This window comes from Cyrtonyx montezumae, unplaced genomic scaffold (genome assembly GCF_038088225.1).
Source record: "Cyrtonyx montezumae isolate F1298 unplaced genomic scaffold, pur_monq_1.0 scaffold_29, whole genome shotgun sequence".
Classification (NCBI taxonomy): domain Eukaryota; kingdom Metazoa; phylum Chordata; class Aves; order Galliformes; family Odontophoridae; genus Cyrtonyx; species Cyrtonyx montezumae.
This window is the reverse complement of record NW_027072033.1, coordinates 3,799,316-3,815,868: the sequence shown is the minus strand read 5'-3', so window position 1 is coordinate 3,815,868 and position 16,553 is coordinate 3,799,316. Positions and strand designations below refer to the sequence as shown.

Below are 16,553 nucleotides of genomic sequence, written 5' to 3'. Positions count from 1 at the left end.
TTTTTTTGTTGTTGTTGTTTGGTTGGGTTTTTTCTTTTTTTGTTTTGTTTTTTGTGAAGACTGGAAGAAGCTGTGGGGCAAATCCTCATAAACTCCTTTTGTTGGCAGCCCTTTATCCAAAGCACTGGGGTGTTCTCTTGGCTATTGCCAACAGGAGAACAACCAGCTATACAAATAAATAGCAAATATTAGAACATTGGATATGCTCATTAGGCTATACCTGGCTTGTAGCAGGAGCTTGACACAAACACTAGTGAATAAATCTAGCATGCAGTCCTTAGAAGGTGTACTCAAGAATTTTGATGCAGCTAAAACAAACAGCACTGATTAAAAAAAAAAAAAAGTCCAAAGCTAGCTAGATTTGACTTTTAAAAGGAAAAATATAAGTTAAACATGGCAAAAATACAATGTATCAAAAACACAGTTTTCTGTTTCTCTTCATTCAGCTCTCTGCCCAGTAGTGTATGGGCCATTTGTGCGTGAAAAGTCTTGTTGATCTTCTTCGTCCAAACCCAAAATGTCTGGGATATCATCTGACTCTGAAGACAGGTCTGTAATAGTGAAATCTGGAACCTGCATAGGAACAAAATTTAAACAAATTCAAAAGTAGAACTCAAGTTTGTAGTACTCCTGACTGAAATAAAGACTTGAAGACCTTCAGCATTTCTAGAAATCAGACCCAAAATTCTAAATACATAGTTATTTATGCTCAGTCACAAACGTGATATTAAGACCAAATATTACACAAGCTATAAATCAGTTGCTTAGAAGACAGGACTTTACAGCAGACATGGAACAGAGCCAAAAAGGCTGGATGGAGCCTTGGGCAGCCTGATTTAGTGGGAAATATTCCTGCCCACAGCAAGGGACTTGGAATTGGATGTCCTTTCCATTCAAACCACCACATGATTCAGTATTTAGAATGAGTAAGGCACACGACCATCCTCAATGTCTATGTCTGACCAGTGATAACTTTCACTACAACCTAGGAACAAGATACTTCTATTATATTTCTATCTGTGTTGATCCTATTGATCATGTGGTAATCAACCTCTCTGACTAAATAGTTTGTGTTTTCTTAATTTCCTTAGGGATAGATTCTATAAGCAGTTAGCTCCATTAACATACTTGTAAGATGTTCATAGCTACAAAACTATTTAAAATTGGAGCGTATCAGCACAGCAGAGCAAAACAGGGTTTGTCTCAGTATCATTTATCTCAGCTTTCAACTTGCTATATTATTTTAGAACATGCTACTATCTGCACACCAGTGTAGCCAAAGTAACACAAATTCCTGATGCGATTCACTTTCATATCACCTTCGTGTTCAGTTATATTCTCATTTCATAGCTGATAAGAACTTGAAACAAACTATTAAGTCAATGCACGCAAGAAAGAATAAAGTCAGCTACAACGTTTCTTCATACCACTCCTCTGTAAGATTCTGTTAGACCCTGGTAGGTGGACTAGCATATTATAGAGTCCTTGCATGGAGTTATGCAAAACATACTTAAGCAGTTCTGCTCTTGTAGAAACCAAATGAGAATGTAAATTTAACTTAGTTTTGAACTCATACTTCTTTATTTTGCTATTTTTTTTAGACCTGAGCCACTAGCAAGTGGAGTAGTTCTTGTTCTATACATTTTCAGAATAAGAACTTGTCTTTAGCTAACAGACTGTATTATCCAAAAGAGATCAGTTTTCAGTCATAGTAATTTAACAAAACACTACACAACATCACCAGTGAGCTGCTACTATTAATGTTTGCTGATTAAGCAAATAGTGAACAGATCACGCTTAAAAAGTAATAAAGTTATGCTCATCTTTCTATTTTTATGTCTCTCTTTAACCAGCTGGGTTAGAGAAAGGTTAATTTACTTTAGAGAAAGGTTAATTTACTAATTAACTGATGAGCTATTTTTTTTAAAGCACAGAAATTATTTGTTGCTTGTTCCTAAATTCTTTCACTATTTCACTAGCTCCATAGTATTACTGCAACCTTTAGAAAATACTACAAAAAGTTGTGATGTACAGAATTGATTGCAAAAGCTTTTCACTTTTTTTTTCTCTCCAGTTTGAGGCAAACTAGCTGTAACCCAGGAAGTCTATTGCTTACACAAAACTTGTAATTTGGATTTTGCCAATCTGTACGTTGCTATAGATATACTTGTGAAACTTCTGCACTATGAGGAGGTTTTTATTACTATATATATTATATTATATATATTATTATATATTATTACATATTATATATTATATATATTATTACATATTATTATTATAAATGCTTGTATTTAACACATCATCACTAACTGAAAAGCAACAATAGAATGGCTCTCTGCTACATGAGATTGGAAAATGAAAGCTTCATGAATGGAACAAGATATTTGAGGTCTCTTCCAACTTCCATGTTCCCATAAAATGTAAGACCTCTCTAGCCTGAACAAAACCCCCACCTACTTTGGAACTAGAAGTATTCTAATCTGATGATTCTATGTTTCTGTATAGTCTACCTGAACTGTTTGATATATACAATAATGAAGAAACAAGTAAGATTACAGAGACCATTTATGAGTAGACTCTTGTTAATATTTTAGGATTTCTTCGTTCCAACTGAGTTTTCAGATGTTATTAGAATGCCAGTCAATTTTAGTCCATGGGTTTTCATATACTATTGCAATGAATATGACTTTGGAAGATATCTAAGTCATCTTTAACTCTACCAGGCATTTTACTAGACATCCTTTCTAACTGTGATAGAAGTCACCAAATTTTATTTAGAGCGTTGTAATTACAATAGAGTCCAAGGATAATCTATCTAGATTACCAGCAAGAATGTATCCATACAAGTTAGTGCTGCAGTTCAGTTCAAGCACTCAGTGCTGTCCTCATTAGGAAAAACCTAACAATTTAAATCCAAGGACTTGTATTTAATAAATAACTTGGGAACATATTAAACCACCATTACTTAGCCTTCTCATCCACCGACCAGGGGTTCTTATATTCTGCACACCTGCTTTCTACACAAATTAAAGAAGAAACCACAGTAGAATGATAAAAAACTTTTATACAGTGTTGTGGTATGAAAAGACTGTCAGCCCAATTATATAAATAACTATACATCCCTCCATTTGCTCTCTGTGGACGCCAGCTGTAACTCAGCTGAAAAAATTAAAATAACTTCCACAGAAGCTACCCAACAACACCCCCTGAGATTAATATTTCTCAGGACTTGACAAGGAAATTTTTTCCTTGCTTTCTATTTTGTCCTCTTGCTGATAATTAGTAAAGCTAGACAATCCTCTAAAAGAATACGTTCCTACAGTGCAATTTAAGGCAGAACAGAAAGATATTACTGTTGCTGTAATATCAACAGCTACTGTTTATTTCTCAGTCCTCAGACAGCAAGCCATTCATATATCTTATTTGATCATCTTTTCAATATGAAGGTCCACAGCCATACTGGAGCTTTAAAAGATACGCATAAATTGGGAGATCCCCTTCTTTGAATTAACAGCTGCTTGCAGACCTGATTAGCCCCACTCTGTTCCAAAGCATTGCTACAAAGGATGCACCCTATAACTCTTATTACAAAGAGATCAAAAAGAACTTGGTCAATACTTAAAACAAAATCAATCCCTGAAAGAATTACAAGAGACTTAACTCAGGCTCTAGATGCAAAGAGATACCTTGCTGCCTCACGTTAACTTAGACTTAAAAATCCCATGTACAAAAAGCAAGTATTTAAAACTGGATTTTCTGAAATCTTGATCCATAGTCCTCTGTCCTTACAATTTCGTTTACTACACTTTTAAACATCCCAGAAGTCCCAGTCCACTCCCATAAGAAGGTTAGACTGTATACAGCTTGCTTTAGCGCTCATAACCATACCAGGAAGGAGATTCTGCTCCATGTATCAAATGCCACCTAAATGTATCTTTGTGTGACAGACTTATTTTGAACTCTAGTTTTATATCACGCTATTTGATGACCTCTGAAACCAAAGCCATCATTGCTACATTAAATGACTGCAATGCACAGAGCATAAAATTTACCTGGAGGGCTCTAAACCAAGGAAGCTTATTTCTGAGTAATTCCCTTCTATACCAAGGAATCACATGACTTATTGGTGAACAACTCCAAAAACTAATATGAATTTAACACTCAAGACAAGATCAAAAGAGGATACATAATATTAAAGAAATTAATGAATTATAATGGTTTTAGGGAGCCAGCAGTCAAAGGAGGTAGCTGGGATTCTAATACTCTGAGAACACCTAAAGGAAAGGGAGCACTGACTTCTGTTTATATCCTTTTTAGTCACTGTAAGGCCACCTGCAAGTTCACAACCTAGATCATTATAAGGCAGGTAAGAGTAAGCACCAAAAAATGCAACAGAAAAGCACAGACTGAATGGAAGGGTACACAAGAACTCAAAAGGAGGAAGGAAATGCTGCAGCAAAACATTACTTATCTACACACATACACACACTTTTAACGTCTACTTCCGCATTGTAAGCTTGCTTTCTCTCAGACCCAGTTTGAAAGAGTCACTGAACAGCAAGTTACATGTTTTGCACACCATTCAAATGGAGACAGACTTTGGCTGCTGAAGCATTTATTACTAAGGTACAAAATGAATTACAAAAAGTTGCTACAAAAGAAGCATACAACAGCAGGCACCTGGGTACAAACAGCATGAATCTTGTCTTTATACTGTGTTAAGAAAAATACACTTTGATAATGATTTAGACAACTTGCTGTGTAATACAATTGTATTGTTAGTAAGTGCACTGGCACAGCATTTAAGTAATTCCAGCTGACACAGTCAGAAACCCCACTTTCAGCTTTGGATATCTGCACTTATTATCATGAACTATGCAGCAGTTCGTTTAAGACAGCCACATACAAAATAAATGCATAATCTGCAGCAAATATGGAATGTAAGTATACCTAGCTAGAATGCAAAGCTTTTAAATGCATTTCATATCTTGTAAGGCTATTATATACTGGACATCTGCAAGGCCTTTGACATGGTCCCCCATCACATCCTTATCTCTAGATTGGAGAGATACACATTTGAAGGGTGGACTACTTAGCAGATAAGGACTTGGCTGGAAGGTCACAGACATACAGTTATGCTCAATGACTCCATGTCCAGGTGCAAGCTAGAAATGAATGGTCCCAGCAGTCTGACTTAGGACCAGTACTCTTCAACAACTTTATCAGTAACATAAATGATTAGATCAAGTGCACCCTCAGCAAGTTTGCTGATGACACCAAGCTGTGTGGTGCAGCTGATATACAGAAAGGGATGCCAAACAGAGGGATGTTGATAAACTTGAAAGGTGTGACCCTTTGAACTTAAAGTTCAAAGAGAAGTGCAAGTTTCATACTTGTGTAATCTTAGATAAGTATAAAGTCTGGGAGAAGTTCTTGAGAGCAGTCCTGCTGAGAAGTATTGAGGGGTCCTGGGAGATGAAAAGTTTAACATGAGCAAACAGCATGCACTGCAGCCCAAAAGACCAAAGGTACCCTGGGCTGCATCAGAACAGGGGTGGCCAGCAGGGTGAGGAAAGCAAGCATTCCTCTCTACTCCATCCTTATGAGGCCCCATCTGGAGTAATGCAACCAGGTCTGGGGCTGCCAACTCAGGGAAGATACTAAGCTTTTGGAGAGGCTCCAGAGGAGGGCCACAAGAATGATCAGCAGATGGAAGCAACTCTCATATAAAGACAGGCTGAAGGAGCTGGGCTTGTTCAGTCTGGAGAAAGCTGGGTGGAAGTCTTGTTATGGCCTAACAATACTTAAAGGGGGATTGTAAACAGAAGGGAAATCAACTTCTGGGTTTTTTTTTCCACCCATGGGTACATATTGATAGGAAAAGGGGGAATGGTTTTACACTAAAGAAGGGAAGATTTAAATTAGATGTAAGGGAAGATTTTCACTGAGAGGGTGGGTAAGGTCCTGGAACAGGCTGTCCAGAGAGGCTGCGGATATCCCACCCCTGGAGGCAATCAGGGTCAGGTTAGATGGGGCCCAGGACAATCTGGTCTAGTGCTTGACCTAGAAGTTGGCAATCTTTCCCACACAAGGAGGCTTGCAACCTGATGGTCCTTGGAAGTCCTTCCCAACACAAGCCATTCTCTGATTATTTTGATAAGAAATAAACAACAAATGAAATACTCTAAATTAGATATATCACAATTAAAAGCAAGTACTGTAAGCAAAGGTGAGGTTTCTTGACTTCAGACAAACAAGGCATCCTGACAACTGTAAGCTGCCAATTCTTAGGCACTTAAAACAAATATGTGATTAGAATAGCTTTGCAACTCATTTGTGGGAGAGTGCCTCCTCTCACCACTCCAAGTTTTTTTCTCCAAGGCTTTTTGACAGCTACAGTTGTTAAACATCACTTGTTTGGCCAGTGTGCAGGGTACACACATGCTGTGCAGTTTATTCAATAGTGTGTTCAAGCTGTTTGTCTTCCTGGCTGGAATTTTTCTCCCCTTCACCTTCGTTCTCAGCATGCTGAGTGCCAGGCAGTTGTGGGTAAAAGGGACCTACCAGCCAGTTGAGTGGTGTGTTGTTAACAAGATAATCCATCACATCATCCAGAGACTCCTTCATCTTCTTCAGCTGTCCTTTGCTAGTAGAAAGGAAGCTGTCTGATAGTTCCTGGAAGGAAGATGCTGATCGGAAGATTTCGTAGACATCACCAGCCATCGAGCGAACACTGTAAACCTGATCCTGCACACTCTGTGGCAGCCCCTGTATGCTTGTAACCAGTGTGAGGCAGGTGGTTTGAAGCTGCTGAGTGAGGCTCTGTGCAATAGCTAGAGTTCTTGACTCAATGTGCTAGAAACAAAGTATGACAGCCCATCAGTGTATTAGTCATGACTATATGTCACTTAAGAGACAAAGGAGAACAACAAGGACAAAAGATATAGAAGATAATGTAATAGTGTTTAAGAATGAAGAATCAGAGATAACTTGAAAGTACTTGGTTTCTTTGATGTTCAAGTACTTTAAGGAACAGAAACACTGATAGTTTCTTCCTAAGAACAGATAAGCAAGCTCTTATTTCATCTCTAGATAAGAAATCATAGCAAGTATATTCTAGTCAATGAGCCACTGTTTAAAGCTACGTATGAGTCAAATTGCTTTATACTAACAAGCTGCTATTTCTGTTCTGGCCATATAAGGTAAGTGAATCTTAGCTGATCTAGATATAGCTATCCAAACAAGCTCATATGTTGAGCAGGAGGACTACTCTTTTGAAAATAAAATTAATCCTGTAGTGCTTGCAAAAAAGTAGGCTTGTTTAAGAGTTAGGATATCCTCTACATTTTGTAGTAATCACTAGCAGTTGCCCTGGACTTCAGCATTCAAATTCCACATTTGCTCATAAGTATTCTGTGCTGTAAAGATGTTGTGTACTATACAGTCTATTAGTTTGCCAATATTACCTTGACAGCATGCAATGCATTTATTTCTAGTTTACATTTACATCTATTTACCTCAGCACTATGCGATTCATCACCATCATTTTGACCTGTATTTTTCTTCCATTCTACCCAGGATTGATAAAGCTTTTCCTGAGCACCAAGAAGTTTCTGATTGGCACTATTCATGTTCTTTCTGGCATACTCGATCTGTAATACAGCCAAACAAGGAAGTAAAGAAAGAGTCCAAAACAATTTAATTAGGGCTTTGTAACTCTTTAAGCATCTGAAGTTTAGGATAAGTGACTTTGGGGGATGTAGTGCATTGCTTCTCTTCAAAGAGAAAACTAGAAAACTGGAAGCAGTTACTTCTCCTACCTGAACTATTTTACAGTCCCCCACTAACTTCCTACACAAAGGAAATGGAAGTACACAGAAGGCTGTAACTTTATGTACACTTTGTTGTACATAAAGGTGTACAGTCAGGATCAGATTACTGAAGGACCCAGGAATGCTCAAACACCAACAGCAAGAAGAGCAAGTGCATGAAGAATCCTACTTTAGTTTTGTTAATGTAGAGGAATTAAGTAAAGCTCTGAAGTGTTTCCAAATTGCAAGATAGTGCTTTTGATACAATTTAGTGAAGAAAGTGATTTTTTTAAAACGTATTATTTTATTTCTGCAGCGCTTAAAACTAAAAGCAACTGGTAGACTACAGATCAGTTTTAGGACCTCTTCTGTTGGGTTGTGAAAAGCACCAAGTGTGAAGTTCCCTATATTTTGAGAGTGAGTTTAATCAGGGAGCAATCCCATTTTCCCACGTCACTTTTCTTTGCACTCTAACACTACACCATTTGCATTTTATACCTAAAGTAAAAGTTTAAACTTACCAGACTAACAGTGTTGTGGAGCTGAGAAATTGTCTCCTGGCTTTTCTGTTTAGCATCTCTCACTTTGTTTAAGGCTTGCTGGTAGGCACGTGCACGGAACTTTGAAGACAGAGATCCTAGTCGAACATAGTAACTTGGCTTTTGAACTCCAACTTCAAAACCTTCAACTTTTGCGGCTTCTTTTTCTAGGTAATCGGAAAGGAAGATTTACCAGTGGAAGAAAGCTTTCTAAGACTGTTTGCTTAATAACAACTGAAGACTAGATTTGTTCATACTCTTAACCAGAAGCTTAGTTTCTAGATATGGGAACCTAAAATTCATTCTGCTTGACTGCCAATCAGCAAGGCAGTTTAGGAAGCACATGCTCTCTCTTTACTGTAAGCAACTAGTAAACAGATGATTGCTTATTTTTCTCCAGTATAAGTATATCAACAAAATTAAACCTTGAATTGGCCTTATTACCTAGTTCTGCTTCTGTAAGAGGAAGATACTGGTCAACAAGGGTCTCCGATTTAGTGAGAGCACTGTCCATTCCACTGCTCATCATCTGCACCACACGACTTCCCAAGACAGTGTTAATGCCACCATTGACAACAGACTTAGTAATTTCTACACTGTCTTGCACTGCTTCTTTAGTCTTGCCCACAACTCCAGTGATTTTGTGAGCAACAGTTTCCTTGGCACCAGTCACAGTGGTTGTTACAGCTTCTCTGGCTCCAACAACTACACCCTTAGCATTGGCGACAACCTGACAAAGAAAACAGATTAGTTCACAAACATGAATAAAATTTGCTAGGGAGAGCTACATAACCCCAGAAACAGATATGCTAAAGCTTTTACAAGTCTCAGTTACCTAAAAGTAAACTGCATTTTAAAAGCACACAGATGAGAAAAAGACTACCATGCAGCCTTCAGCTCAAAACTCTTTAGCAATCTAATCACACATCTTGATTCATATTGCACAGGAAAAGATACTTAAAGAAAACTCCCACTAGTGAAGATTAGCTGTATATATCTATGTCAAATAGTGGTCTAGCTTCTTTTAAAGAAAAAAATAAACAGGGCTTAATGATTTCCTAAAAGCAAGAAACTGTTCTACAGAAATGCCCTTTTATCTCCTCATGGCTTCTAATCTGTGAAGCCAGTGCAGTTTATAGAAACTCTCTTCTTTGCATTTTAAGAGAACAGAAAATACAAACAATATACATGTTCTTCTGCTTAGTATTATGTACACATAAAAGACTTACCTTGTCAGTGGGTTGATTCAGTATAGGAAGTCTCTCTTCAATTTTATCAAGACCTATACATGCATAGTTGTTGGCAACCACAACTACAGAAGAAATAATAGTTGATTTAAGGCTTTGGTTTGCCTTGAGTCCAGCTTATACTTTTTCTTGAAACAGAGCTCATGCAACAGCACACTCAATAGTTTCTCCCCCCTTTTCAGTGAGATTTATGGCAAAAGCAGCTTTCTTTTGAGTTAGTTGCCTCAAACAAGCTCACTTGCTGACAAAGTTTTTTCTTAAGATTTTACAAGCTACTTTCGCAACAAGCTGAGGCATCAGGCCTTCTGCCAGATTAGGAAACAAAGGGTATTGGTTACAACAGTCTTGTGACACAGTTGCCAAATTCAACCACAAGTTGTTCTCTGTGAGAGAAAGTACAAAGTAGAGCTTGAAAGTAGGTGAAGGATGAGGAAGGTGTTGAGCAAGAGACTACGTAACCACCTTGCAAGTCAAAAGGAGCCAGTCAGTACAGCATTACAGAAGCTTGAATGTGCATAGCATCTGGAATTCCCCCTCCCCAAATTATACCCATCCTGTAATCAGTTACATAAGTTACTCAATAAGCAATGCAACAGCTCCAGTCAGCTCAAAACCAGTACAATTACATTAAACTGTAAACACATCGGGACATAAAGAAAAACAATCAGTTGAATTAAAGTTATCAACAATCACATATTAGCCTTACTTTGCGGTTCCAGTTTCTGGATGATAGGCATAGCACTTGTCATGGCTACTGAAGTAATTGTCTTCACTCCTTTCTCTGCTATCTCACATACTGACTTCAAATAGGGATGGTTATCCTTCGTGGTGATGTAGGCTGTAGACACCATATCATAGGTGGAGCTCACCAAAGGAAGGTTTGCTACCCTTGACACAATGTTCTGTTTAAAAAGAAAGAAGTTAGTTGACTCATTTTTCTAAGTTAGACTGTTAAAAAACCCTACAGTGCTTACTTGAACTTACCTGTTGTGGATCAATTGCTGATAATGCCATTTTTTCAGGTCTTGAATCTTACAGAGCCTATGAGAAGAACATATCAGAATTAGCATGTCCTCATAAACAACTTTATCTAGACACCAGGCTTTCAAACCAAGGAGTCTTATGTAATCAACCCCAAAGATGAAGAGGATTAAACATGCTCATGCTTGCGAGAAAGTTCATGTTTTACTGTATTAAAATTTAAAAGCTTTGTTTCTTAATTGCTTTCTTTGGGTTAGGTAATACAAGTAGGAGACAAGCTTGGGGCAGGGTGGAAGACTTCTTGGGGCTTGGCTGGAAGACTGTGTTAGAAATGGACCTAGGGTGTTGGTAGATGCTTGGTGAAACATGAGGCAGTGTGAGACACCACACAAAAAAATTCCTTTTGTCCTTGCATTCCACAGCTATCTTTGAGACAACTAAAGGCATCTCTGCCTACATAAGGGTGCCAAGAACAAGAAAGATAAGAGGAATGCCTCTGCACCTGTCACATTCCAGGCTGCTCCCAAGATGCAGAAGCTCAGCCTTGTGTGGGGCCCCAGACTTTTCTGATGTTGATAAGCCAGCACCGGACTATAAGGTATCTACATGAGGATTCCACAAAAACAAAAGTACATGCTTCTTTTTCTCCGAGTTGTTGTGATATTCCATGACTCTAGGAACACACACTGTGGTGAGAGCTCTCTGCATTTCTATAACAAGCCCTTGCTTTTATTTTCTATCTTTTTACTACTGCTTTCTTCATCCCTCTTTGCATACACAGGATCGGCTAGCTAAGACTCTTATAACAAACTGGCTGGGCAAATATTTGACTTTATTCTTAGTCTTAGTCTCACATTGGGTACAAATAACATCACAAACCTTTTTTGCTTCTGACAAGTGAAGCAAGACAGCCAGTCAAGAAGGCTGATGGCACCCCAGCCTGTATCAGAAATAGTGCTACCAGTGCTGCACAGGGCTGCAGAGCTGACTCTGTCAGCTCTTGTGAGGCTGCACCTCAAGTACCATGCTCAGTTTTGGGCCTCTCACTACAAGAAAGACACTGAGGCATGACCAGAGAACAATAACAAAGCCTGGGGAAGGATCTAGAGCACAGGTCTTGTGGGGAGCAGCTGAGAAAACTGGGAATGTTTAGTCAACAGGAGGCTCAGAGGAGATCTTGTAGCTCTCTACAAAATACCTGAAGGAGAATCTGGCAAGGAGGGAGTCAGCCTCTTCCCCTGTGTAACGAGCAATAGGACTAGAGGGAATGGCTACAAGTTGCACCACAGGGGGTTCAGGTTGGACATTAGGAAAACTTCTTCTCCAAAAGAGTGGCCACATGCTAGAATGGGCTGCCCAGGGCTGTAGTTGAATCACCATCACTGGAGGTGCTCAAGAAGCACCTAAATGTTGTGCTAAGGGATATGGATTAGTGGGAAAATAGTGGTCAGAGGTAGCTGATCTTGGAGGTCTTGTCCAGCCCCAGTAATTCTGGGGTTCTATGACATAGAAGAAGTGCAAATTAAAGTACAGCAGTTCATCAAAGAAAATTCAAATACTGTCTTGTAGATTAATTTGTTCATTTTTCTAGGAGAAATACACAATTGGTCCTAATTTCACAACTAATTAGAAAAAGAAGTATATGTGTTTTCAAGATACCAGTTCACAAAGCCTCTAACTTAGGATGTCTGAAAGAGGAATGAAGAATTTGCCATGAGTAGTTTTACTCATTACTCACTCCAATTAGCATAATGGAGCCAAGTTCAAAATGAGAGCTATCACTGTTGCCCAGATCTTGAGTACACTTTGAAGATTGCAAAGAAGCATTCATTTCAGTAACATCTGCACAACTCTCACTCAAGTTATTTCTCTATGCAAGTACATTAGTTTCTGTGCTGTGCACAATACACATGCAAGGCTTATACTGTTCATCTTGCTCTTAAGTTGCATTCCTATAATATCCAGACCACTGATTTCTCCACTACGCAAAGGAGTTTTCCTTTATGCTAGTTCAGAATTGTTTACTAGTGAGCCCACACTGAAACAAGCTGTGGAGAATTGTCAGCAAGACTACGCTATTATCTACCAAAATGCATTCCCATGGAGAACACAGTAGTAGTTCTTCCTGTACATACCCAATAAATAGAGAAAAAGAGACAGACACTGTGGTATTGCATGAAATCTGCTTTTTCATTTTCACCCTACAAATGCAGAGCAGCTGAAGTAAATCTGCAAAGACACACTCTCTGCTTTCACAGATTCACAGAGCACTTCCAAGATCCACAGGAACCCACATAAACGAAGGCAAGAGAACGACAAGCTGCGTCAAAGAGCCCGGCGCCAGTTCCCTTTTCACGTGCATGTCAACAGCAGGACGTATTAACTCCCTCCTTGGGGAGAAATAAACCTCCTTCCCGTTACAGCACGGAGATCCAGAGGCTCTAGAAGCCTCCACTCAGGCCTGTCCCCAAAGGCAGCGCAGAAGCCGCGCACACGGCGAGCAGCTGACGGGCTCCCGCCGCCCGCGGGGGCAGCAGAGCGGCCGAGGCGATGACGGAGGCATCCGAGCTCAGCCATGTTGCGGAGCCAACCTCGAGGTCGCCGAGGGCTCCCGCGGCGCCGCACGGCCGACGAGAGCGGGGCGGTACTCACCCTGCGAGGAACGCGCCGCCACAGCCGCCGCCGCTCGGGAACTCGCAGAGGGTGGAGGCCGCGTCCCTCTTTTTATGGGGAGCGGCCGCCGTTGGCCGCGCTCTCGCGAGAGCAACACCTCCCCGCGTCGCGCGCGTCACCGCCGCCCCGCCCCCAACCCCGACAACGCGTGACCGCGCGGGGCGGCCGCTCGGTGGCGGCTGACGAGCGTTTGTGGCGCGGCGCCGGCCCCCACGGGGAGCTGAGCCCGGAGCGGTAAGTCACGCACGAAAAGTTCGCTCGCTTGTCACGTGAAACCTTTTATCTCGTCCAACTGGGAAAGGGAAGTGGCAAGAGATTGGGCTGCGCTACTCTGAAATCGGGAGCTAACTCCTCTGACCCGGAGCCGGGGAGCAGCAGCGGGGCAGCCAGGCCGCGGCAAAGCCCTGCAGGTCCTGGCGCGTTTTTGGCGTGCTGAAACTTGTGACACCGCTTCACTTTTAACCGATAAGCAAACCTCCAACCCACGGCGCAGGTGTGGGACGCCAAACAGACGCAGAAAAGCATCCTGGGCAGCGATCCGAAAGCGTATGTGCCATTAAAGTTGCATTAGGCTGGTGCCTGTAGCAACAGGGGGTCGGAAGAGAACAGGAAGAGAACAGCCTGACTCGACAGATTCAGATGTCCAGGGCCTGGCTGTGCTACATGTGCTACAAATAAGTATCAACAATAACACATGCATGTCACTATTGCATTCATATTTTTTTCCTGAATGAAATTTTAACTTCCATGCAGGGAAACTAATTTTTTTAAAGCCAAAAAATGATAAACACTGGTTTATCACAAAATAACAAGTTTCCCTCCTGCTCTTTCTGATACCTTTTGCTGCATCCTAAACAAAACTCAGCCATATAAATTCTGATTTAACCTATACTGCTCAAAACAAGCAGAATCCTCCTTTTCACCAATGCCAGGACAACGAATTTGTCCAACATAGAGTATTACAGTCAGAAGAGTCACTATCTGCCCAAAAGGGGAGAAAGATAGCACTTTTCCTTATTGATCTGATTACCATGATCCAAGCTCTCTTCATAAGGAGAAGGCCTTTTGAGAAAGTTTGCAGCAAAACAGGCAGATCACCTCTCCCTCTTATTTGCCTATTGCTCACGTTACAGTATTATAAAATATCCATTGTCCCAGCTGACAATACAACTGCTCATCAACTGATGCCCCACTAGCAGCACCACATCTCACCACTCGACAACCAAAGACCAGCAATCCCCAAGCAGCAGCTGGACCCTAGCCAACTCCCCACAGGTGCATGAAGGCTATAAGGCTGTCAGAGAATCACAGAATGACTATGGCTGGAAGGGACCTTAAAGACCATCTACTTGCAGTCCCCCTGCATTGCACAGGACACAGCCCACCATATCAGGTTGCCCAGAGACCCATCCAACCTGGAACTGAATGCCTCCAGGCATGAGGCATCCACAACTTTTCCGGGCGGACTGCCATTGCCTCACCACTTTCTGAGTAAAGACCTACCTCCCAGTAACTAATCGAAACTTCCTTTTTTTTTTTTCTTTAATTTTAAACCTTTTCCTCTTTGACCTATCACTGTCTGCCCATGTGAAAAGTCAGTCTGCCTCCTGTTCATAAATTAATTTTAAGTGATGGAAGGCTGCATCAGGTGTCTCCAGAGACTTACCTTCTTCAGACTTAGCAAGCCCAGCTCCCTCAGTCTTTTTTAGTAGGGAAGGTGCTGCTGCCCTCTAATAATCTTTGCAGCCCTCCTCTGGACCTGCTCCAATACCTTTATGTCTTTCTTGTGCTAGAGGCCCCAGACCTGGACAGAGTACTCTAAGTAGTGCCTCACATGGGCAGAGCAGAGGGGAACAATCTGTCACTTTCCTCATCCTGCTGGCCACTCTTCTTTTGACACAGCCCAGGATACTGCTGACCTTCCAGGCTGCAAGTGCACACTTCTGGCTCATGTCAACCTTTTCGTTCACCAGAACTCTCAAGCCCTCCTCTGCAGGGCTGTTCTCAGTAAGTTCTCCCAGTACACATATCTGGGATGGCTCCAACCCAAGTGCAGTTCCTTACATTTGATCTTGTTGAACCCCATTAAGCTCATGTGGGCCCTCTTTCCAAGCCCATCCAGGTCTTTGGTATCCTTTCCTTCTACTGCAACTGCACCACTCAGCTTACTGTCATGATACTTAGTGAGGGTGCCCTTGATCCAGGTAATTGATAAAGATGTTGAAGAACACTGATCCAAAGATGGACCCCTGTGGAATACCACTCATGACCAGTCTCGTCTTGTATTGTCACTGACCACAACCATCTGGTATGACCATCCAACTAATTCATTATACACTGAGCAGTCCACCATTTGAATCCAAATCTTTCCAATGTAGAGATAAAGATATGGTGTGGGACCATGTCAGAGGCCTTCACAAGTCCAGGTAGATGACATGAGTTGCTCTTCCACTGTATGCTAATAATCATGAAAGGAGGCCATCACTAGATTTGTCAGGCACTATCTGCCATCGGTGAATCTGTGCTGGCGACTGCAGATCACCTCCTCATCATGCATGTGCCTTAACAGAGCTTCCAGGAGGATCAGCCTGTGGTTCCCTGGACTTCCTTTCTACCTTTCATAAAAATGTGAGTGCTGGTTCCCCTTTTCCAGTCACTGGGAACTTTTCCTGACAGCCATAAATATTTGAATATGATGAAGAGTGGCTTGGCAACTATACTGGCCAGTTCCTTCAGGACTGGTAGGCATGTCTTCAGGTCCCACAGACTCATACACATTGTAATCCATTTCTAAGATTTGCAAGCCTGTCTTTCACAGTTCTGCCTCTACACTTGGTACTACCTCCTTACCCAGTTAAGTTGTCTGTCTGCATCCTGGTTTTGTGGTTAACTCTTTTGTATATTTGTGTATGAGAAGCTTTCCCCTGGTCTTGATTAACTGTGTTAGTAGCTTTCCTCCTTCCCTCCTGTGGAGAGGATATCAGATCTGTGAAGCGCTATCCTCCTTTTGTGAGTCCACACTGATAGTCTTCATAAGAATTTCATCCTTATTTTGCTCTGCCCAGGAGTAGAGACAACTCCATCCTTTTGTTTCTGAGCAGTACGATCTGTAGGTTTTCTCTATTACATGTTCCTTTTCATTTTGCAATGTACTGATCTTTCAGTGTGTCTTATTTTCTAATAGCTGTTCAAAGATCATTACCTCTTACCTCTAAAGAAGTGACTCAGTTAACCTGATAGCTGATTCAAAAAAGACAAACTGGTTAAAAGATAGCCCTGCTATGAACACTTGAGGTAAG

The 16,553-nt window shown here is 41.1% G+C and overlaps 1 protein-coding gene across 2 annotated transcripts; it reads right to left on the bottom strand.

The window, feature by feature from the left end:
- Positions 1 to 47: 47 nt before the first annotated feature.
- Positions 48 to 13,317, bottom strand: PLIN2 (perilipin 2). 2 transcript variants are annotated; one of them, XM_065740624.1, is made up of 9 exons: positions 13,234 to 13,317; positions 10,585 to 10,641; positions 10,307 to 10,502; positions 9,583 to 9,665; positions 8,802 to 9,083; positions 8,336 to 8,524; positions 7,521 to 7,655; positions 6,568 to 6,858; positions 48 to 573 (listed from the first exon to the last, which is right to left on the bottom strand). In XM_065740624.1, exons 2-9 carry the CDS (start codon positions 10,612 to 10,614, stop codon positions 439 to 441), a joined length of 1,341 nt encoding a protein of 446 aa, XP_065596696.1. In that variant the 5' UTR covers positions 10,615 to 10,641; positions 13,234 to 13,317; the 3' UTR covers positions 48 to 438. The 2 variants fall into 2 exon arrangements, with proteins under 2 accessions (XP_065596696.1, XP_065596697.1); XM_065740625.1 differs by lacking the exon at positions 48 to 573 and having other exon boundaries at positions 6,230 to 6,858.
- Between the last annotated feature and the right edge of the window lie 3,236 nt (positions 13,318 to 16,553).

Excerpts from the sequence above, each read along its gene's own strand:
- PLIN2 (XM_065740624.1), bottom strand. The coding sequence starts at position 10,614 with ATGGCATTATCAGCAATTGATCCACAACAG. Across the intron at positions 9,666-10,306 it reads CCAGAAACTGGAACCGCAAA|TTGTGGTTGCCAACAACTAT; the intron begins GTAAGGCTAATA and ends TTTCTTCTGTAG. Across the intron at positions 8,525-8,801 it reads TTCCTCTTACAGAAGCAGAA|CTAGAAAAAGAAGCCGCAAA; the intron begins CTAGGTAATAAG and ends CTTTCCGATTAC.